Source organism: Epinephelus lanceolatus, chromosome 23 (assembly GCF_041903045.1).
Source record: "Epinephelus lanceolatus isolate andai-2023 chromosome 23, ASM4190304v1, whole genome shotgun sequence".
NCBI classification, from domain to species: domain Eukaryota; kingdom Metazoa; phylum Chordata; class Actinopteri; order Perciformes; family Serranidae; genus Epinephelus; species Epinephelus lanceolatus.
The window spans coordinates 29701360-29725075 of NC_135756.1; the positions used below are offsets into that span (position 1 = coordinate 29701360).

The 23716-nt window shown below is 41.4% G+C and overlaps 1 protein-coding gene across 1 annotated transcript; it reads left to right on the top strand.

Annotated features, from left to right (window-relative positions):
• Positions 1 to 1963: 1963 nt before the first annotated feature.
• LOC117249301 (NXPE family member 3-like) lies at positions 1964 to 23634 on the top strand. The gene is made up of 8 exons (XM_078165065.1): positions 1964 to 6137; positions 17365 to 17445; positions 17845 to 17994; positions 18550 to 18999; positions 19266 to 19561; positions 22323 to 22393; positions 22695 to 22895; positions 22978 to 23634. Exons 3-8 carry the CDS (start codon positions 17905 to 17907, stop codon positions 23520 to 23522), a joined length of 1653 nt encoding a protein of 550 aa, XP_078021191.1. The 5' UTR covers positions 1964 to 6137; positions 17365 to 17445; positions 17845 to 17904; the 3' UTR covers positions 23523 to 23634.
• The last annotated feature ends 82 nt before the right edge of the window (positions 23635 to 23716 follow it).

Below are 23716 nucleotides of genomic sequence, written 5' to 3' on the forward strand. Positions count from 1 at the left end.
TTTTAAAGATAAGTGGAAGTGTGAAAGTAAATCGGCGTCTGTCTCCAGCAAAAAATCCATCGTGGCCATCTGTTACGGTCCAAGAGACTTTTTTTGTAGACCACATTGAGCCTGAAATGTGTTCCAAAATTGAAGTCAGTTACAGTGTGAGGGGGATGGCCTTTCCAAAAATGTGCATTTATGTACACTCTGATTAAAGCCAGTTGAGTCTCATCATAAGACAAACGCAGTATTGAGACTGTCATTACTGACGTCAACATGGATACCAATACCACCCACAATAATAACAGCAGGGACTTCTTCTAATTTTACTGTATAACAACATTAAACTATGTTAAAACTGACCAAACAGCTGACTGAAAAAAAAACCCGGTAGAATAACAAAGATCTGAATAAATATCTCTTTAATAAATATTTTAAAAAGTGAAGATTACAATAACAACCAGAAACTACCAGTTCTACCCCTTATGGGCTTTTTTACTTTATTTTTAATTTTCCCATTGACATTCAAAATCTTTTTTGTCCTGGCCAAGGGACCAGCAGCATAGAATTTTACATGAAAGAACATATAAACTAAAGGCACGGCAGCAAAAAGTTAAAAGTAAACGGCAAAAGAAATTCCACAACAGACTTTAAACAAACAGCCAAATTACATTAAACAATTGAATTAGCATCGTTCAATAACCAGACATTTGCATCTGGGGGCAAATAGTCCTCTGTCCTGTTTTTAGAATCTTACATGCTCATAATGCAATCTTATGTAAGGTAACTTTGACGCTGATACCAAAATAAGGGAGCAAAAACTTGGGTTTGAGGAATGACGTACATAAGTTGTCCACATGACTGAAGGTTGCTACTGATAGTTTTTGGAGTCAGTAAAGAACATAAATTAGAAGGCAGTTCATGTAATATGGCTTAATTTGAAATATTAAAATAATAAACAGCTCATAAAAATGCTACTTAAACCATTTGTTTTTTCTTGCACCAAAAGAGAAATAGAATTAATTTCTATAATAGAAACCCAACTTAATCCTGAAGGGTTTTGACACTGTATGATATTTAAAAGACAGATCGTCTTGACCCCTAAGAATAACCCCACCTATTACTTCCTCTCAGGTCAACCGGAGGTGAAGAGTAGCAGTGTGACATCTGGACCCTCTGGCTATTACTACCAGGGTGCGTGGCGAGCGCTAGATGGAACAACAGTTCAACAGTTCAACACCTCTTCCGCTATCACTGAGTGTCTGAAAGGGAAGAAGGTCCACCTGTATGGAGACTCCACTGTCAGACAATGGTTTGAATTCCTCAACAAAAACCTACCAGGTACCTGATCGGCAGGGATTTCTGGCAACAGTTTGATTTTGTTCACACTGCAGCTTAATCTGTTCCCTCTGTATACTTTCAGATCTTAAGGAGTTTCACCCACAGGGCCGGACGAAATTTGGACCTTTCATGGCCATAGACAATGCAAACAGCATCATGGTGACATTCAACTTCCATGGCCCTCCTTTAGTCAGTTTTATCAGGGTCCCACCTACCACATTTTATTACATTGCCAATGAAATAGACCGCTTAACCGGAGGCACCGACACCATTGTAGGAGTTGGCATCTGGGCTCACTTCCCCTCTTTCCCCATAGAGCTCTACATCCGGCGGTTGCAGAGCATCCGCAGGGCAGTGGTGCGGCTGCTGACCAGGGCTCCCGGGACAGTGGTTATCATCCGGACAGGAAACCCCAGAGCTTTGACATTTGATCTGTCGCTAATCTTCAGTGACTGGTACTCACTTCAGCATTACAAGGTGCTCAGAGCCATGTTTAAAGGAATGAATGTTCATCTGATCGATGCCTGGTCTATGGTCCTGGCCCACCACCTGCCACACAACATCCACCCACTACCTCCCATTATTAAAAACATGATTAATATTCTGTTGTCCCATGTGTGTCCTCAAAACAGCACCTAGGTGTGTGTTGATAGGGGGAGGGAGTCTAGATTCAAGCATGCGAAGTTTACATGTTGTCTACATGTTGAGAAATTAAGAGAACAGGGGTGGTAAGTGTGAACCACACAATGATATGGTGATGTGCAGGTGAAACACTGTGCAGCTGATGCATAGGCCAAACAGCTGATAAAGTGTTTTCACACTTGGTCCTTTTCAGCCACCCAAATGTGCGCAAATGTGAACACTCCAAGAGAACTCGGTGGTCTGAGTTCAGTTTGCTTCAAGTCTGTGGTGTGGTTCACTTAACCTGTGCATTTTGACCAAAAAAAGCCCTGGGTCCGCTTTGCCTTTTGCTATTGTATTGTAGCCCTCCAAACGTGCTGTAGACAGATCACACGCTATTTCAGTGAGATGCATAATCAGTGGACGAGGAGTACTTTGGTCTGATGATGAAACAACTGCACTCCCCCAGATATGGAACGAGGACAACATCAAACAGCAGCTGTCCACAGCGCACAGAAACACTAAGGTTTTCCTCCCACATTAAATTCATAACCACACTACAGTGCCACATCAAAGTGTGTGTGTGTGTGTGTGTGTGTGTGTAGGCGTGTGTGTGTAGGCTATAGAGTGAACAGAAAGAGGACTGAGGCCCCATCAAAGCTGAAGTGGACCAGAAAGAGAACTGAGTCCCCTTTCTGTTGGTCCACTTTTTGGTCCACTTTAAGAGAACTGAGTTCGGTTCACCTAAAAAGGACCAAGTGAAAAAATACCCTAAAACTCCAAAGTTCTGGCTTGGCTTGTTGTGTCTGTATGAACTACACAATCAAGTCATTTGCATCTGATCCTGCTCCATCAAGTGTTTTCTACAGAGTATTTTTGTGACTCAAGTGATTTTGACAAAAGGGTTTTTGACCAAGAACTAACTTGAACTCCAGACCACTTTTCTGGCCAAGGTTGGGAACAAATTTGTTAGTGTAATGTACCTGTTTAGTCTTATGCTTTAGTATCAGTTGACCTTTAAAAATACATGTCCAGACAGTATACTCTGCTTGATCATAACCAGTCACACCTTGGTTTATTGTTTCATGTATCCACATAATGTGCTCTCACACACACACACACACACACACACACACACACACTCATTGGTATATTGTATTGAATACAGGATCTGATGTTCAAGGAAGATGTGCACACACACACACACACACACACACACACTCATTGGTGTATTGTATTGGATGCAGGATCTGACAGGATCTGATGTTCAAGGACTGAAGTGGGAAGTACCTAGGATCTGATAGGATGTGATGTGCATGTATGACACCATTATGTTTGGGCTTATGTGTAAATGTCCCATAAATGCCTTGTGAAAGAGTGTTACAAGTGTTAAAAACTCTTAACAACACTTACCTGCCGGATGAGTTAATCTGTGAGCATTCTCGGAACCCATCGGCTGTATTTGTCGTCTGACTTCCGGCAGACGGCGATACAGCTCTGGGGGCAGGCCCCCTGATTTTTTGGCATTCCAGTTTGGAGGAGGCGAATTTCCGTTTCCGACTTCCGTTTCCTCCCCCCGATCATATAAGTAGATATGCTGAACCATTGCGGTGGATTCAGAGTTTGCAGTGACGCCAATTATGTTCCACCTCGTTAGTTCACCGCACGGACCGTTTAACCTGGCAACAACTGCAGCCAGCTCAAACATGATTGGTCAATATCACACGGATTACAAACAGTCTACAACCGGAAACCAGGGCTCTTCCGCTCTTCTTCCAGAGGCAAGATCTCTGGGGTTTGCGTACAGACTCTACATTCACTGAATGTAGAGTCTGTAGGCAAACCCCGAAGATCTTGCCTCTGGAAGAAGAGGCACTATCCCTTTAGAATACTCAACAAGTATTTTAAAGGGATAGTGCACCCAAAAATGAAAATTCAGCCATTATCTACTCACCCTCATGCTGAGGGAGACTCTGGTGAAGTTTAAGAGTCCTCACATCCCTTGCGGAGATTGGCGGGGGGAGCGGCTAGCACACCTAATGGCAGACGGCGCCCCAGACTAACGTTGAAGAACACAAAATTGAAACCACAAAATATCTCCAACATGCTCCCTAGTGATCCAAGTGCCCTGAAGCCCCGACATATAAAGTTGTTTTGAAAAACTTCATTTGAACTCTGTTTTTAGCCTCACTGTAGCCTTCTCTGTGCTCCACACTCACGTGTGCGCACTTGCGCGAGACCAGCGAAGGCATATTTACATCACGTATCTGGCTGACTCGCAGGAACCGGACTCAGGGTGCTGGCAGTGTGGAGCCGGTGCCGGTCTTAGAAGGACTCTTGAAATCCCGGCTCAGAGTGGAACATTTTACTGTCAATCTGTGGACAATTTACAGGACTTTAAAGAAAGATGGACTGTTGGGGTTGTCCTGTGCTCTGTGACAGGGAATGGAGAGCTGGTGTATAATTTCTGAGTAGTTGTTTAACGTTTACTGTGTCTGCGGACTGTTTATTCAGGAGCAGCTTTTGTCTGTTTTTGTTTGTTTGTTTGTTTGTTTTGTTTTTCATTTTTCTTGATGGTTTGAACTTAATGGTTTTCAGTCATTGCTGAAATGATTTAATAAAGGGACTTGAAAACCTCTCCTCTCCTGGCTCCCTTTTCCACTCCTTTCCTCTCCTCTCCTCAATTTGTTCTCCTTCTCTCCTCTTTCTCTTGTCCCAGTGAACAGGCCTGTGATCAATTATTTCATATTGAGTTTTTGGCTTAAAAAGACATGTGGAAGCGGGAAGGTAATTCAGCATCTGTCTCCACTCACACCAGGCAGCAGGTGAACCTGAATCAGCCAGAGAGTTGGAGGGAGATGGTGTAATTTTACACCAGACTAGCTTACTTGTTGTGAAATGTAATGTTGGGTTATTGCCTAAGTTAGTCTGGCTGTATTGAGATGTTTTAAAAGTGGTTTAATTTCACAACAGTGACAAACAGTGCTGAGGCTCAGAGCAAACACTATCATTACCTGGCTGCCTATGAAGGCAGGTAAGGGAAACATGACGCTGCTCTGCAGGGTGCTAAATTTACCTACAATTACTGTGGTGTCTGTTAAAGGGGAAGTTACAGAGAAAGGGGCAGAGGTTCGACTCAGATGCAGCAATCGGGCATACAACACACTTTTAATTGAGAATTGATGCCATGGATCAAATTTAAAAACTAAAATAAAGGATTAAAGAGAAAAGGAAAAAAGAAATAGAAAAAGTTGTCTTGCAAAAAGGGCACTTATCTAGACAGTGGGCAAAGGGGCAGGTGCTTGAGCACCACGTGCCTGTTTCCTACCATGACAAATCCAAATATCAGTTGTGAAAAAAGCCTGTACACTTGACCAGTAATATTGAACACAAGTCAGTATGTAACCATGTTATTCTGTTCAGCTGTACTCTACTGCAAATGGATACTTTAGGTCCTGTAGTTTGATATGATACCTATGTCTTCACTGTAGCTTCAAATCTGCGCAGCAGGTTTTATTTTCTAAAAATGAGTCTGCTTCATTTCTCACCCTCAGCTCTGCCTGTCATACCTGCTGCTTCTTCACGTTTTTGCCGGACAATTGTCATCACCTCTCTGCTCCTTTCATTTTCTTGTTCTCTCTGTACTCTTGAGTTTTTTTAGGAGCCCCTAATTTTTGGTGAGGCATTCTGACTTAGCCAATCAGGCTGCAGTCTGCCTTATATGTTCACATTATTGGAGCTTGTGTGTTCTGCACATCTGAACCCCTATGTCACATGGACTAAACCATTTATCTGATGGTTGACATTCACATTGGTACGTAATGACACCACTATGTTTATTTATCATGTAAATACATATAACTTGTATTGTCAGTGAATAAAGACTGCAAGTAAATTGTTGTTCTTGATCCTATTTAAGGGTCAACTATAGACCATTTCTCACTGTATGTTCAATATGTTTTTTTGTGTTATAACAAAGACCATTGCAGGAGATTTTTATTCTCTGTGTTTTACATAAGGTGTTGCAGCAACAGATTCAGCCTCACACACCTCAACAGGCACAACCAGTTTTACCATCATTATCTACCTGCTGCGTCTTTTTATGTACCACCCATTTACCAGTGAGAGCAAAGTCTTCACTGCTGCGCCTCTAAGACACCGTACAGCTGAAATTGGACTCCACACCCGAGCAGGTAGGCCACTGAACATTATATATTTAGTGAGGCTATTCACACAACACCTTAACACTGAGACATGTTCTTGAGAGCTTTGAAAAAGATGACATTATGTGTGTGATAAACAACTGACTTGCATGCTCTTCTCTTTTTTATTCCAAAATCTGTCTGAACGCTGCTTAACTAAATAATGACACAACAGAACTGAGAAGTGCATTTCAGGATTCATTTTTAGTAGGGGTATACAGTTCATAAAATTCACACTTCAACACAGTCATGTCATGTTAAGGGTTTTGATACAGCAAAAAAGTAGAAATGCTAGAAGAATTTTCTTGATTTTCACATTTAAAGATGTCATTTTAATTTATTTATTTGTAAAAACAAATGTTTTAAAGCATAATCTGTTTTTGACTTTGAACAATAATGGGGCTATATACCTGAGTGACCCATCTTCTGGGTGTCCTCTTAGCAGCATATGAAACAAAAACAGCTCCTTATGAAATATAAAATGTAGTATTGTAGTGACAGACATTAAAAACAAAAGAATCAATTCTGTTTCATTCATTTATTTTCCCTAACCGCTTATCCTGTTAGGGGTCACAGGGGGGCTGGAGCCTATTTCAAAAGCCTACAAAAGAACCAATTATGTTTCATTAGTTCATTCATTCATTCATTCATTCATTTTCCCTAACCGCTTATCCTGGTCAAGGGGAGGCTGGAGCCTATCCCAGCTGACACTGGGTGAGAGGCGGGGTACATCCTGGACAGGTCGCCAGACTATCAAAGGGCTGTTTCTGAAATTTCCGTGTTCTTTAAATCTATTAAAGCTAACATCATAAATTGAGCTTTGTTGGGTTTTTTTTATACAAAGCAGGAATCAGTCGGGCTAAAATGGGCTCAGGAATGAATATTGTAAATGGTGCCCCATTCCATGACAGAGTAGGCCCTCTTTTATCTGCGGCTATGAATGTACCAATCGGCATGCTCATTTTTTTTTTTTTTTTTGCCCTGTCTGAATCGGTTGTAAATGGCTGCCTGAATGCTGCGGGGATAACGTTAGATTAAAGCATGTGTTGCTCCTTGTTTTTCTTTAATTCCACGAACTGAAACACTGTGGTGAAGTCGCGGTAAATGAGTTGGCATGTTTAAAGTTTTCCCACTGATATAACCTACTATCATGTAGCAAATCCGACACACTTTTGTTTTATTTTTTATCCACTGCTCCCTTCAACCTGATCTCACAGAAATACGTGAAATGACCACGACCTCTTAACACCGCATTCCGTGGTGGCAGCACGTAATGGGTTGAAATTACGTGCTACCACCACGAAAACAATGCCAATGTAAAGTCAATTAGGATCCTCTCCCGTGGTGGACGCGCGGATTCCCTGATTCAATCACGTCACGTCAACCTCGTTTTCCTCAATGATATCTTTAACATTCCTGTATACACACAAAAACGCGGAAGTGTCCTTGATAACTCAACAATATGACAGGTTAATGTCAAGGCCATAAAATAAAATAAATGTATTTTGCCAGCTTTTGATAGCGTAGGGCTTTAAGAGCATTGTGCTGTGGGCGGATGGGGCGCGTTCCACTACTGTTTTGTAGCTGCTGTCGGCCGTCTGTGGGCTTCATTCCATTTCAGATTGCCATCCGTCTGCCATAACCGAATCCAAACTCCACTAATAAATAAATAAATAAGAAGATAAAAATAAGGCTGAGCACGGAAGAACCAGAGAGGAAACACCATCACATGGAGCCGTCTGCCCCTGGCAACCCGGCCACCCTCCACTCCACCAGGGGAGAGTGGACCCCAAGCCAGCACCACAGAACCAGCGGCTGCCCCGCTGGTTATACCTCCGACCGTGGCAGCTGTCACACAAACCGCTGCTGAAAATTATACATTTTGATACAGGTAGGCTATATACATATTGCAAAACTCTGTAAAAGTACACCAAAGCATATTTTCGTTTCCAAATATTTATTTGAAAACGAAATCATTCATATGGTCAATATAAAACATTTTGTTAGTAATAAAAAACAAATGTAATCTCAATGTGACCGCACCAGCCGGCGGGACTGTGGCTGAACCAATTCCAATGTTCATTCATTCATTCATTCATTCAGTCGCGTGTTCAGTGTGTGTGTGTGTGTGTGTGTGTGTGTGTGTGTGTGTGTGTGTGTGTGTGTGTGTGTGTGTGTGTGTGTGTGTGTCAGAGAGGAGTATCAATAAAAAAAAGTAATTATTTCGGTGTTTATTTCTTTTATTCTTCCGTTTTTTTAATTAAAATGCGTAATATAGCCAACAATATTATAGACCAAATGTTAATCTAATTATTATTGTAGAATGTATTTAGCAAATCACCACTCTCAACTGGAGACAGCAGCAAAAATAAATAAATAAATAAATAAAAAAGCCGACAAATAGTGTTAATTAATTGACGTGAGACATTGAAGAGGTTGTCTCCTATAGTCTGTAATTTTTTTATTTTTTTTTTTTTATCATAACTTCTCGGAAATTACTCAAAAGTAGAACATGCTAAAAGTAAATACAATAATAGGCTAAATAGTATCTAAGCAATAATAAAGTGTCTAAACAATAATAAATATTATCTAAGTTATCTATTAGGCTACCATTCCACTCTGTAAATAGATTTTAAAATTTCAATATGATTTTAATATTATTTTTGCTTATTTCATTATTGTTATTATTGGTTTTACTTTTTAGTAGTATTGTATTGTCTGAGGATGACTCATTTTAGTAACTATCTACAGTAAAAAAGATAAAAACAAGCAAAGAAACAAACAAAACTCATTTTATACACTGGGCCTTCAAAGCGCTCTCTGAAACTACACCTGGCATGCCTTGTGTCCAAAAAATGAAAAAATCTAAACTTTGTCATAGAGCTAAACCAAATACATCATTAGAAAGGTCTCAACCTGGAGAGTGACATATGCCAGTATGAAGATTCTACATGGCTCCTGCTTTCAGCCATTGACCTTTGAACCTTGACCTCAGTGCATGTTTGAGGGCTTATAACTCAGCAACTAAAGGGGGTACAGACATGGGACCAACTGTTATAGAGAGCTCTTGACCTCAGCTATCATGTGAGTGTAGTCAACAACTGAGGGTGCTGTCAGATATGGATAAAATATAGATAAAATTAATTTTCACCCATTTAGAAATTAGATATTTAAAATCTGATTTCACAAATGTGTTTACCATCCCCTTAAAGTCCACAGTGTACTCTCAATTCAGTATTTACAACTTCCAAATCTAGGAAAAACACTTAGAATTTTAAAAAACTACAATTCCCTGGGACCGTGCCATGCAGTTTGATACATATCAGCAACATAGTTGTAGTTCTTCTGATTTGCAAAGTAGGGTTCTAAATAGGGTTGTAAAAAGATATATCTACTGAATATATCTAATATCAAGTAAAGCCGAACTAGTTATTACACTCCACCTAGATGAACTATGGTAAGAAAAAGTAAAGATGTCGGCTAATTTTCGATATTTTAGCTAATACACTAGAAACAGCGTTTTTGGGACAGTAGGTTCATTTGCGGCTTGTAAAATAGGGTTGTAAAAAGATAGATCTACTGAATAAATCTAATATCTAGTAAAGCCGAAGTAGTTATTACACTGCACCTAGATGAACTATGTTAAGAAAAAAAGCAAGGATGTTGGCTAATCGTAGTTATTTTAGATAGTACTCTAAAAACGGCGTTTTTGGGACGGTAGGTTTTTTTGCGGCTTGTAAAACAGGGTCGTAAAAAGATACATCTACTGAATATATCAAATGTCTAGTAAAGCTGAACTAGTAATGACACTGCACCTAGATGAAATATGTTAAGAAAAAGTAGGCATGATGGTTCATTTCAGATATTTTAGCAAGTTCTCTAGAAACGGCGTTTTTGGGATTGAATATTTGAATAGGCTATAACAAATATCTAGAACAGCCGAACTACCACGTTATTATCATTATTATTATTATTGGTGGGAAATTATAACAGAGGAATATAGGCCCTATTTGCCGTTTTAATATCAAGAACACTTCCGCGTTTTGTGTGTATACAGGAATGTTAAAGATATCATTGAGGAAAACGAGGTTGACGTGATGTGATTGAATCAGGGAATCCGCGTGTCCACCACGGGAGAGGATCCTAATTGACTTTACATTGGCATTGTTTTCGTGGTGGCAGCACGTAATTTCAACCCATTACGTGCTGCCACCACGGAATGCGGTGTTAAGAGGTCGTGGTCATTTCACGTGTTTCTGTGAGATCAGGTTGGCTCCCTTGCCATCGTCCACATTATGCAAAGCAAAACTACAGTGGCTCCAGATGTCTGACCTGTAGGTTACTGGAGGCTCTTCTATTTCAAGTCTGGTAATGGTGTTACTAACCATCTTGCAATGAGCTAGCTTAGCGTAGCATAGGGAGGCATGCACACTGAGTATGTTTATTTTATCCAAAATTGTCGCACGTCTAGAAATAAATATGACTTAATTATGTGTCAATCACGTTTCCACACTGAGTCCGAAACTTTTGTCTGTCATTAAAATTGAGGAAAATGTGGTGGTGGGACACAGCCATGACAAAACAGAGGAATGGGATGCACAGAATCATTTCATAATTTAGATAGCTTTAGTTAGCATTATATGCTAAATTATGCCTTTGCTGAAATTACTGGAGTGACCTGGAATAAGCTGGAGATATCGAACTTGGCACCATAACTGGAAATAATGTCTTAATGCTTCACATTAAATCCTAATTGGCCTGATGGCGGCGCTATAATTGAGAGCCAAAAAAGTGAAAACTTTGACAGGCCAAGCCCCTCACACTGAAATCTGAAACACATCTACATCTCAGTGTGCTCTCCAAAAAAGCCTCTTGGACAATTAAGGCTCCCATGATGGAATCTTTCCTAATTTGCATAATGTGAAAAACAGTAATACGAATAGACTTTTCTTAACTTTGACTCAATCAAAGCCAAATTTGCTTGATGGCCTTGTGGGACAGAAATACACATTCCTATTATGAATGAGAAAAATTGGTCACAAAACATGCCATCAATGGAAAAACCTCACCAAGGGTTGGGCTTACCAGTAAATAGGCCATAACTCCCATTTTCCTTGAGCAGTCCTGATTAGTGGACACATTTGCTACTAACATCTGAATGCACAGATCAAGTTTCATTCATTTCTGATAAAAGGGGGGCAAAATACGGGATGATGGGATTTTCAGTGTGCTGTTATTGAAATGCTGCATACATTGTAATGGTGGGACGTGTGTGGTTTTTATTTATTTATTTTTATTTTGATCCCCCCTGTTGCCACAAATATTTTTCCTTGAGCTGAGTTCATCCAATGAACTCAGCTAAATTTTAAAAACCTAATTCATGAAATATTTGTGGCTACAGGGGGGGATCAAAATAAAATAAATAAATAGAATAAAAATCAACCAGCCACCCACCTCCTCTGATAAGTTAAGAACAGTCCCTTATCAGTGCATAAACCACACACATCATGCAGCCCGGTTGTTATATTTTAGTACATTCCCTAATAGACCCACAGTGGGCTGGTAGCTAACAGTCACTGTGGAGCATGACACAGACAAAGAGGAAATTATTGGACCTGGAGCTGGGCTTCTCGGTCGCCTGTAAACCGTCATCTTGCGTTGACTATAATGTTCCGCCATATTCCTGTCTGTGACCCCCATTCAACCCACAACCGGCAGGATTCGCCTTTCATTTCTGCTGCTGGTTGAAATCTGTACTCGCACAGCTCCTGAATTATTTCTTTTGCTCGCACAAAACTATTTTCAGTCGCAAATGCGAGTAAAATACTTGATTGTAGAGCTCTGTCAAATGACATTTTTCCAAACAACTTTATATGTCGGGGCTTCAGGACACTTGGATCACTACGGACGAGCAGTATGGAGATATTTTGTGGTTTCAATTATGGGTCAAAGTCAAGTCGAGTCTTTTATCAACGTTAGTCAAGCAAGTCTCAAGTCATCATATTTGCGACTCGAGTCTGACTCGAGTCAGGTCATGTGACTCGAGTCCCCCATCTCTGGTCCAGACCCAGACGAGCTTTAAAAGTGATCAGTAAAATCTTAATATCAATTCAAAAATAAACAAGAAGTCAATGGAGAGAAGCCAGGATTGAGTTGACGTGATGTCTGTTAAAACCAGTAAGAAGCCTAGCTTCTGAATTCTGAACAAGACGGAGGCAAGAGAGTGACCTTTGGTTTCTGCCAGAAAGGAGCGAGTTACAGTAGTCAAGTCTGGAGAAAATTTGTGCATGAATTACTTTTTCCAAGTCTGAGTGCGAAGGTTTGATTTGATTCTGAAGATGGTTCTTCTATGCAGGAGGCATGACTGAACTTTTTTGATATGTTGTTGGAGGGTTAAGTGAGAGTCAAGTATTTTTGGCATCAGGCTTCACATTAGCCAACAGGGGATCAAGGGCATTCACTATGGGGCTGATAAGGTTTGAGGGACTTCACAGTATGATTAATGATTTTGGGTTATTGAGTTAAAGCCAATTTTGTGCAACCCAACAGTTTACGTTACTGAGACATGTCACTCAAACAGCATCTAGGCTTTTTGGATCACTAGGTCTCAGGGGAATGTATATCTGTGCCTCATCTGTGCAGCAATATAAAGATAGCTTGTGATATTGGATGATTTTGCCAAGTGGAAGCATGTAGACTGAAAATAAAATTGGACTCTAAAACAGAACCTTGTGGGACACCTCAGGTAATGTGAGTTGGAGAAGATGAGTAGTTACCTATGGGGAGTGAGCAGGTTCTTTCTAAATGGTCAGAATAAAACAAAGTGTAGTGTCCCTGATGCCAACACAGGTTTGAGACAGTCAGTTAAAATGGTATGATCAACTGTGTCAAAAGCTGCATTCCCCTCCAATCTCTTCTTACTTCTTGGGTGGATGCATTTAGCCAGAGCTGGGGTTTTGTATTTGATGGTTTGTCTTTACAAGGGGCAAAAGTGTCCAGGACAGTCTGACAGTTGTGAATAAAAAAGGACACTAGCTCTTTTGTGTTAAAATGTGGGTTAAAAGCAGTTCCAGAGGCAGCAGTAAAAATTTCAGAAAACTTGGTTGCCTTTCATCAGACAGCTCCTCACGGCTATCATCCACATACACACACACACGCACACACACACACATCACAGTGCTGGAAAGCAACACTGGATTCCTTTTACCCTGTTTAGTGTTTAACTCAGCCAACTGTAGCTTATTTTTATTAAATGTACCTTAATTAGGTCAGTCAGCTTTTGTCCATTCACATATCAGTGAGGTAAAAGGAAAAACAGAGATCTAGTCCTTTTTTCTCCCAACAGTTCTAGCCAGTTCTAACAGTTATGGCCTCATATTGAGATATCAGATCAGCAGCCTTGCTGCTACAAGACTTTGATTTTTTCTGATTTTGTTTCATGTCTTGATTGGAGTCAGATTGGTCTTTCATTTTTAATTTTTTTTTCTTAATCTTTGGAGTGTTTTCTGAATTTGTGGAGTCATTCTAAGCCTCTGTTGTGGACTGATGATTTCCCATACTTAACGCACATAACGCACAGTAGACAGAAACAACACAAACGCATCTTAGACAACATAATCACATATCACACCAACATCTGAAACAACACAAACATGTTTCACACCAACATGTGAAAAACATACAGTGACATCTTAAGTCTCCACTCTTCTTGGATTATTAATTAATTAAGTTTTGTCTTCAGTAGTGGTGATTTGAGATTTTAGGAAATGAAATCTCAGAGAGTGTTTCGCCTTGTGTACACAATTTATTTCGGCACCTTGCAGGCCTCTGATGTCAGCAACAATCACAGCCTTTGATTCTTGGCTCACACAGATTCACTAGCAGATTCTCAATTAACTGAAATTAGCCTTTTTCATCTTACCCCAGAACATCTTCCCAAAAATTTACCTCACTGTAAGGTACTGTCTACGTTGGGCACAGCCCTCAGCTGCGTCAGAATCTACAACCCCAGTTGTGGCGCTGTGGGTCAAATAGAACTCACCACAGTCTTTCTTCTTCAAATCCACCAGCCACTAATCTCTACAACTGATTCATCAATGTTTCTAATACATCTGGATTAAACCCACTGAGCTCATTTGATTTTTGTGTATGATTTGAATTGATTATTTTATCAATTATTTACTTAACATTAACTCACACAACACTTTGGTCGTGAGCAATATAAAATACAGTTTCTTTATGATCCCGTCAAACACAGATATGTTAAAGCCACTACAAGGAACTTTTAACTGGATATGTAAAAGTCTCTCGTTTCTGCTGATGTCTGTGCGTGACCTACAACAGCAAATGAGACCATCGGTGTGAAGATAAGCTATTTCTATATAGTGTATATCCATACCTTTAGGAAACTGTGTCCGGGTCTGCTGCAGCTCGCTTCCAGGATGAAGCGATTTACGGCACTCAGACGGCACCTGTCATCTTACCTAGCTGCTTACATTTAGTTACTGTTATAAATAGTTGCTATTCCTCATCCTCGACCTGACGTCCGCGGGGAGTTAAAATAGCAGCAATCATCGGGTAAAAGTTCTGTGAAAGCACCGGACTCACCAACAGTCAGCCACATTTCAGTCACACAGAAAATCCAATCCTCAGGAAGTCAGGAAATCCTTCAGGATAAACGTTTTGTTTGCTAGCGATCTAGCATTTACCAGCTCAATCCTGGCAGGAGCCGGCGGGTCCACGGCATTAGCTGTCCGGGGAGCCACACACAGAGGCCGCAGGTTGCGCAGATTCACCCCGCGCCAGCAGGGACGAGGAGAGCAGGGGCCGCGGGGCTGGAACACCTCATCCGGGCCGACGACAGGTACCAGCCAGGCGTCGACAGGGTCCAGCGAGTGCCGAGAAATAAAGAGGCGAGGCACCGCTCCATACTCAGTCCAAGAAGCCATGGAAGTGCTCGCCAAACAGGCCTTCAGCTTTACCAGCCGACCGCTGCGTTTACCCCGGCGGCAGTGGCACTTACGCCGGAGAGGTGGAGCTGGGACGCGGCAAAGGTGAGCTGGGATCCCCGATAGAGCGGGGGCAAAGTTTTCCCGTCTTGTTGTTTCATTCATCCCCAAAACAAACACGTGCGCGAGCCAGGTAAGCGTCTTTACGACAATACGCGCTAGAGCTCATGGGAAATGTAGGCTTCATTCCGGCAAAACACTACCGCTTTTGTCCACAGGGTCGCCAACATCAACTCAAAATGGAAGTTCCTTGTAGGGGCTTTAAGGAAAAATAGATAAGACTTTGCACTTACCAATCTGTTGTTGTACTGGCATCCTGTTACATAACGGCGATTTGTTGATGAAAATGCCAGAGCTGATGGTGTAATAGCTGAAGAAGACCTCAGGAGACATCAATGGATTACACATATTATTTAATGAAGGCTTGATTGAGGAGAATCACAGTTGAACATACAGGGTGTAACACAGTGTATGCCATACAGAGATTCTGAGGGTGTCCTTTCCCAGTCCTTGTATGTAACTCAAACAGTATTCCGTTGCAAGTTCCTTTGGGAAAAGAATTGCAAAAGATTGTCCAGTATTCTCATTCTTTTGGCTCCTGTCCTCTCTCCTGTTGTGGCTTGTTGCTTTACAAGTATGAGGTTAAATTTTTCCCAGGCAAGTCAGTGCTGTTAACCCTGTGTAAGCAGTTTCTTGCCTTTTGGTTTTAGCTTTGCTCTGATCCATTTTCTGAGCACAAAATCCTGTTGTCCTGTCTATAAGTCATCCTGTGTTTATGCCCTCTATCTGAGGTGGTGAGTAGGGTTCCAATACAAATATTTAAGTATGCAGCATGGTGGGCCTTGTTAATTTTGTTTTCCCCTCTGTAGGTAAACCTGCTGCTGTTTTGTATGGTTTTGCCGTTTTGTGCTGTTCTGTTGTGTTATCCTTACCTTATTTTGTTTTTTCTTTAGTGTTACAGTTGAGTAGCTTGAATTGTACTTATCTTACTATATAATGACGAAAACTCTGTCTGTCTGGGGATGTGTCTGTTCCACGTTTTTCTCCTCACTGACTTGGTCAATCCATGTTAAAATTTGGCACAGTGATAGAGGGTCATGGGAGGATGGGAATGATGAAGCAATATTACATCAATTGGCCAAAGGGGGGCACTATAGCAATTGATTGAAATTGCAAACTTTGAATGGGCATATCTCATGCCCCGTATGTCGTAGAGACATGACACTTTGCACAGAGATGCCTCTCCTCACGAGAATCAAATTTGCCTCAAGAACCCATAACTTCCGGTTATATAGATTTTCCGCTATTTTGATTTTTTTGAAAAACACTTCAAATCAATCTCTTCCTAGGAAGTTTGACTGATCTGCATGAAACTCGGTGAACATAATCTAGGGACCAATATCTAAAGTTCCTTCTTGGTAAAAGTTGGAAAACTTAGTAAAACTGAGCTTCTATAAGGCAATGAATATTGCGGAGGGCGTGGCTCATCACATAAAGGTGTATAACATCTCAAGGGTTTCAGCGATCACCACGCAACTTTGTAGGCATATGACCACACATAATCTGAGGGGACCCCTCCATTATTGACCGCATCAAACAAAATGGGGGCGCTAGAGAGCTAATTTCTTATCCAGGCCTAACTGCCATATCGATTTCTACTAAACTTGGTAGATATGTAGAACAGGACGCCTCAAGGTGACTGGAGAAATTTAACTCCAACTGGCAACTGGGTGGCGCTATAACAACAGAAAAATGCTTAAAAATGGCTAAAATACGACCGATCGCTGTGGCTCCCCCTGTGGCCAAATGTTTTTTTTTCTTTTCTAAGTTTTGGTATGACTAAGTCATGGTATAGCATGCTGTACTCAATGGGTATGGACTAGTTTTGCTATTATTAAAACAACTGTGTTGGTTTAAGTTATTTTTGTTCAGTTGAGTGCCATCTTGTTGGGAGGCTAGGCACCTATGGTGAGGTCCTTGCACTTTATGCATGCCAGTAAGAGCACCGGGACACAAGTGTATCTATCTATCTATCTATCTATCTATCTTATATATATATATATATATATATATATATATATATATATATATATATATATATATATATATATATACATATAGTGTGGGCGACTTTAATATATACTGACCCCAGGATTATCTTTAGCACCTCATGACAGTGTTTTAATCACCCTCTTTCCCTTTTTTGACAGGTGCTGTGGGTGCAGGGCAGGAGTCCAGTCCCCTGGTGGTGTTTCTCACAATTCCTTTTTCATTGGTGTGCAGTGTCACAGGTGGTTAGTTTGTGAACCCCTCTCCCCTTTTTGATTCCCTGCTGTCGTGGTTAGCCCCAGCCCTGTCCTCACTCTCCTGCCTGAGTGCTAGTTATTATTAGTTTATCACTGATTAGCTCTTTATTTAATCCTGGTGTTTATGACACTATAGCTTGAAGTTGCATATTGGTTCATTTTTATTAAATAAATTCCATCTTTTTATGGCAACATGTCTCTGACCCGGTGGATTCATTCAAACCTGTTTGTCCTCATTACCTTAAAGCATTCTCAATAATTACCTTGGGTGTAATTCCCAAGGGAGCATTGCTGCAACAACCTTTACTGTCCTCCTCATGCCACACAAGTGATATTATTTACTGTAGGTGTCAGTTAACCCTTTCTTTTTTGTTTTTAATCCAGTACCAGAGAAAGTGGTTACAGTGCTATGCTGCAGCCAGAGATAAAGACTGATCACCGACCATGAAGGCCAGCGCTTCTAATAGGACAAGCATCATCATCTTCGTCTTACTGGTTGTCTTTGTCTTAGTCTTTGTGCTACTAAACATGCAGGTAAGAATATGATTGTTGGACTGCTTGAAGGGTAGATGCTGATTACAGTAATGTTCCTTACTGCACATAAATATCATTTGAGTTAAAAGGTATTTTCCCTCTGAATCCTGCAACTGTATTCCCAGCCCCAAAATCTACCCCTATGTCCCTGATGTTCTGTATCTTTAGCACGGTTATATTCAATCTGTATGCAGTACAGTTCAATGTGTCTCACAGCTGTGAAAAGCTTCCTCTGTCATGTCAAACCACCAGGTGTCAAACAGCCTCTCTAGTGCTTCTGGTCCAGTGACATATACATTTTAGTAAACAGGGCCTTGCAGCATCCATAAAGAAACCTTTGAATTTGAATTTAAAAAATCAGGTTCTTGACTTGTGCAAAACAGATTGAGTATCTTTAACTTCTCCCATGAGCAGATGTTAACAGCAGCTATCAATCCCCCCAAAATACTCATACAGTCTTATCTCTTGGCCCTTACTTTGTTAATTTCCTTTCAGCACATTTGTTTGATGCACCTAATAGTCACCATCTGTCTTTTGATCCCCTGCCACTTTCAGCATAAAGTCCACCATCCTAAACAATCCACCATCAATGTATCAACAGTTTCCACTGACCCCGACAAGCGTCACAGCTTCTGCACCTTCCAGCCACACTCCCGTGAGGAGGCTCTGGAAGAACGCCTCCTACTAGACTCCATTGCTTGGCCTGAAACTCCACTTTTGCCATCTCCTGTTTCCCTGGAGAATACCAGTGATCCAGCTCACAGCACCTTCCACATTCTCCCAAGGAGGGGAGGAGGACAGTGGCATGTAGGGGATCAGCTGGAGGTCATGATAACAATGTCTGACTTTCAGGACCGTTCCAAGAAGTATGGGGGGGACTTCTTACTCGCCTGGCTCCACAACCTGAAGCTTGGTGCAGGTGTAGCTGGGCAAGTGTTGGATCATCTCAATGGGAGCTACTCTGCTGTGTTCTCTTTACTCTGGGAAGGAGACGCGCAGGTTGAGGTGATGCCAAAAACTATTAAATGTGTTAATGTTGTTAAATGTGACTGTTAAAGCTAAGCCTGTCTTCCTTTGTTACTGTTGCTACACCTGTAAACCGTGGGCACAACACACGTGCAGTTAGTAATAACAGTGGCAGATTTATCACTCAAAATTTTTAGTCATCTTAGAAATAATGGTACTTTTCCATTTCATACAAAGCCAAGGTCTCATTTCCAGCAACTGACTCTAGATTTTTAGTCAAAAACTCTGGTTCTCTATCCTACCAGGTGACGCTGGTTCACTCTAGTGAGGCTATCACAGTGCTGAGCAGGGTGACCAGAGAACATCCTGACAGGGTTACCTTCAGCAGCCTCTTCCGCTCAGGCTCACGCTCTGAAACTACCCTCTGTAACGTCTGCCTACGTCCAACCCAGAAACCTCTTTGCAACTACACTGACCTCCGTACAGGTGAGCCTTGGTTCTGCTACAAGCCAAAGAACCTGAGCTGTGATGCCAGAATCAGCCACTCCAGGGAAATATACAGACCAAACCTCAAGGAAGACGAGAGGAAGCTCTTTCAAAGGTGAGGGAGAAGAGAGACAGGACTGGCATTTTTCATGACTTCTAATGAATACACACATCCAGTGTTATCTATGTGTCCCCTTGGTGAGAAGTTTCAAACTACAGACAGTAAAGACTGAATCTAAAAATTTTTACTGTTTAAGATGATACAAATCAACATGATCAATCTTATTCTCACTACCTGACTTTCCCTAAGAAACTGGATAGTCCAGTGGCCTATTTACATCCAGCGGATGTGGAGCAATGTTAGCATTTATTTGGAGCTGTGTTAATGGTCAATTGTAAATCCAGTACACATCCTGATTTTAGCTCTACTTTGGTCTCCGCCAAATCAACAGGCAAATATCTGGCTTCGCTGCTAAATGCCCCGCCATGTCCATCTGCTACCTGCTAACTTTGTCTGCTGTATAGTGGTAGATCCTACAGACTTGGGTAATTAGAGATTTCTTTAATAAAAACAGCTTATTGCTACTTAATAAAATATGTTAATGAGAGCTGTCAAACCCAAGGGCGGAGATCTGATCCCAGACCACACCCTACCAGATCAGTTAACTCTCCAGCTTTGTAGTCTGAGTGGCGGGGAATGAGGTGGAGGGAACGTGGGGTGGGCTAGCTAGCTGGTCGCAGTCTCTTTCAGTGGTGCTGGATAGCAGTAGGCTGTCCACCAATCATTGGCTCTGGCAACCCATTTTTGTCATGTGGAAGTGGGTGTGGTTTCATGTAAGGTGGGTTGGAAAAACCACAGGTCAGCCTGCCAATCCACCGTGACCCCTGGCGGTGGGGTTTGTACCAGCTGAATTTGACTTGCTTCAGCTGCTGACTGAAGATCCTTCTCCGGAGCTACTGTCTGCTCTTCTCCTGGCAAGGTAGTCTCTGAAGTAGTTTTCTGAAAGTTAGATACACCGCCTTTCACTCAAAATGGATTTTAGAGGCTGACTTTTGTGAAATATGGCATGAGCTTTCAAGCAGTTGTTTTCCATTTAGGTTGTCACGGCCTGGCTCTGAAGTCATGACAAAAAATGAGACACAGGCTGAAAGCAAAATGATACATTTATTTACATAAAGAGAATTTCCCCTCAGGGGGATTAATAAAGTATATACAATTAATTAAATTAAATTAAATAATGGTAAACCCCAGAAACCCAAAACAAAGGCAATGATGAGATGTGTTTATCAGTTGAGTCAGTAGACAAGGTGTGTGTCTGCAGTAGTGCTGCGTGTAGTGTGAGATGTTGGATGGGTGAAAGCAAACAATGCACCAAATCAAATCAAATCAAACTTTATTTATATAGCACTTTTCATACATTAAAAATGCAACACAAAGTGCTTCACAAAATAAAAACAATGAAAAACCCGTCCCTTCCACCCCCCCACATATAACACACACACGCTTGCAGGCACGCCACGGCCCTCCGGGCCTGAGGGATCTCCAGGACGACGTCCGTGCGGGCAGACCGAACACACCAATAAAAACAAGCAGGGAAAAGAGAGTCTCAACCAAATTATCAATCAGGATGATGTTTACTTGCATTACAACTAATAGATCAGGCTGCTGGTATTTATCGCAGATAATATTTCATCACTAGAATTCATTTTACTTTGATTTGTACAGAAACTAAAGTTAATATTACATATCCTTCATTTTTAGACAGTGTCAGTGTACGTAAACACAGTGCTTCAGTATAAAGTTAAAATCTGCCGTGTCCAGTTTAAAGGTAAAGAGCTGTAGAATAAACCGAGTGGTAAAATAAATGTGTTAACTTGTGGATTCACACAATTAGTCATTTTCTGCAAGCATTCCTCTCACACCTTTATTGGAGCAGCAGTGCTGTTTTTTTTAATGTAATGCTTTCTTTAATATTGTTTAAAGGCGGAAATAGGTGGCAGGGATCGAACATTTTTAAAAGTCAAACGACGCACTGAACAATGGATTTGACTCATTTCATAGGAACGCATAAAGAGCCTGAAGAGGAATGCCTGTGTTAACAGAGCAAGTTGATAACAACCTTGGTGGTACTGGTTTTCTCTGACTGAGGCTTTAGGGTAGTGATGTGCGAGTCATGAACGAATCATTCGAAACTCAAGATTCTTTTTACTGACCCAGGAGTTCCAAGTCATCGTCTCCATTACTACCATAAGCTAACTGCAAAGAGGAGACTAGGCAACATGCCACTCAACTGTTATTCTAACTGCATTTGTGTAAATATATCAAGCTAATGCGTTAATTTGTATTAGCCCAGTGGGAGAAGCAACAGCTCTGGTCCTTATTTCAACTCAACTCTTCTGTCTCCTCCCTGCCCTGAGATGAGCTGTATCACAGGCTGAGGCTACAAAAAAAACAAACAATTCACTCACTCACTCAGTATCCCCAGCTCACCGGCAGCACAAAGGTCACTTGCTCTCTCTCCCTGCTCAGAGAGCCCCTCCCTTACCTGACTAGTGTGCTCACTCTGGGTGACTGACTCAAACGAAAACCTGATTCACTTTGGTGAGGGACTCATACAAACTCGAGTTAGTAAAAGGAATTAAGTATCTCATCACTGCTTTAGGGTTTGTTGAGCCAGCTCAGGCTCTGTTGAACTGGTTTCGTGGTACAGCCCTCTGCTGCATTAAAGAGACAAAACATAGAATAAATAAACATATCAAGTGACAAGTGCTTGATTTATCTAAATTTAACTTCATAAAATGATTCAAAGTGTTTGTCCTGCTTTCTTTTGTTAATGTGTGAGTGAGGGTTTTTTATTATGTGTGCTCCTTTTCAGTGGTGTCAACATGAAAGTCCTCATTCAGGCTTCCGGACCTGACAGTGTCAGCATATTGCCAAAAGAGGAAGGTAAAGCATGATTTAATGCAACCGCTACCTATAATGACAATTCAAAACTGAATATGACGGACAATGAAAGTAAAACAGGCAGGAAAAAAATATTCTACTTACTTCTGGGTCGTGTTCTTTCCAGGAGCATGAAGCACTGGGTTAAAGGTTCATAACAGGGTACCAGCTGTTAGCAGTGTATCTAGTCTCTCAGACATAAAGATAGTACATAAAAGGTCACACTTTCTACCTTGGATCTGGATTTGTTGGCAATAACAAAGGCATAAAGTAACCCTACCCTTATCCTTTAACTTCCTCTCAGGTCAGCCAGAGGTTATGAGAAGCAATGTGACATCTGGACCCTCTGGCTATTACTACCATGGTATGTGGCGAGCACTGGGAGGCCCCACAGTTCATCAATTCAACACCTCTGCCATCAGTCAGTGTCTGAAAGGCAAGGTGGTCCACATGTATGGAGACTCCACCATCAGGCAGTGGTTTGAATACCTCAGAGCTCTACCAGGTAGCTGATCCACAGGATTTCTGGCAACAGTTTGATTTTGTTCATACTGTTCACACTAATCTGTTCCCTCTCATACTTTTAGATCTTAAGGAGTTTGACCTGCACAGCCCGAGGCAAGTTGGACCTTTCATGGCCTTACACTATGCAAACAACATCTTGGTGACATTCCGCTGCCACGGACCTCCTATCCGTTTTTACATGGTCCACACCAGCGAGCTTCGTTACATTGCTAATGAACTAGATGGTGTAAATGGAGGCATCAATACTATTGTAGTTTTTGGCATCTGGTCTCACTTCAGCACTTTCCCTGTGGAGGTGTACATCCAGCGGATCCGGAGAATCCGCAGGGCGGTTGTGAGGCTGCTGGACAGGGCTCCAGGCACGCTGGTCGTTATCCGGACAGGAAACCCCAAAGTTTTAAAGGGACTTTATGAAACATTAACCAACAGTGACTGGTACACTCTGCAGCATGATAAGGTGCTCAGACTCATGTTCAAAGGACTGAATGTTCATCTGATCGATGCCTGGGAGATGGTCGTGGCCCACCACCTGCCACACAGGCTCCACCCACAACCTCCCATTGTTAAGAATATGATTGACCTTCTCTTGTCTTACGTATGCCCTTAGAGGGATGGTTAATACGGTTTCATTTGAATTCATGTTTAAACTTTTGTTGCTCCTCAGTTGAATCAAAATATATTTTATGCTATGCATTAAAAATAAATCCTAAATATTTTTGGTATAACAGTCTCTGGTTTGAGTCTTTAACAGTCTGAAATAATCTACCTCATTCCAGTCACCCTATTGTTAGTAAACAGTAT

Excerpts from the sequence above, each read along its gene's own strand:
- LOC117249301 (XM_078165065.1), top strand. The coding sequence starts at position 17,905 with ATGAAGGCCAGCGCTTCTAATAGGACAAGCATCATCATCTTCGTCTTA. Across the intron at positions 19,000-19,265 it reads AAGGAGACGCGCAGGTTGAG|GTGACGCTGGTTCACTCTAG; the intron begins GTGATGCCAAAA and ends CTATCCTACCAG. Across the intron at positions 22,394-22,694 it reads CATATTGCCAAAAGAGGAAG|GTCAGCCAGAGGTTATGAGA; the intron begins GTAAAGCATGAT and ends ACTTCCTCTCAG.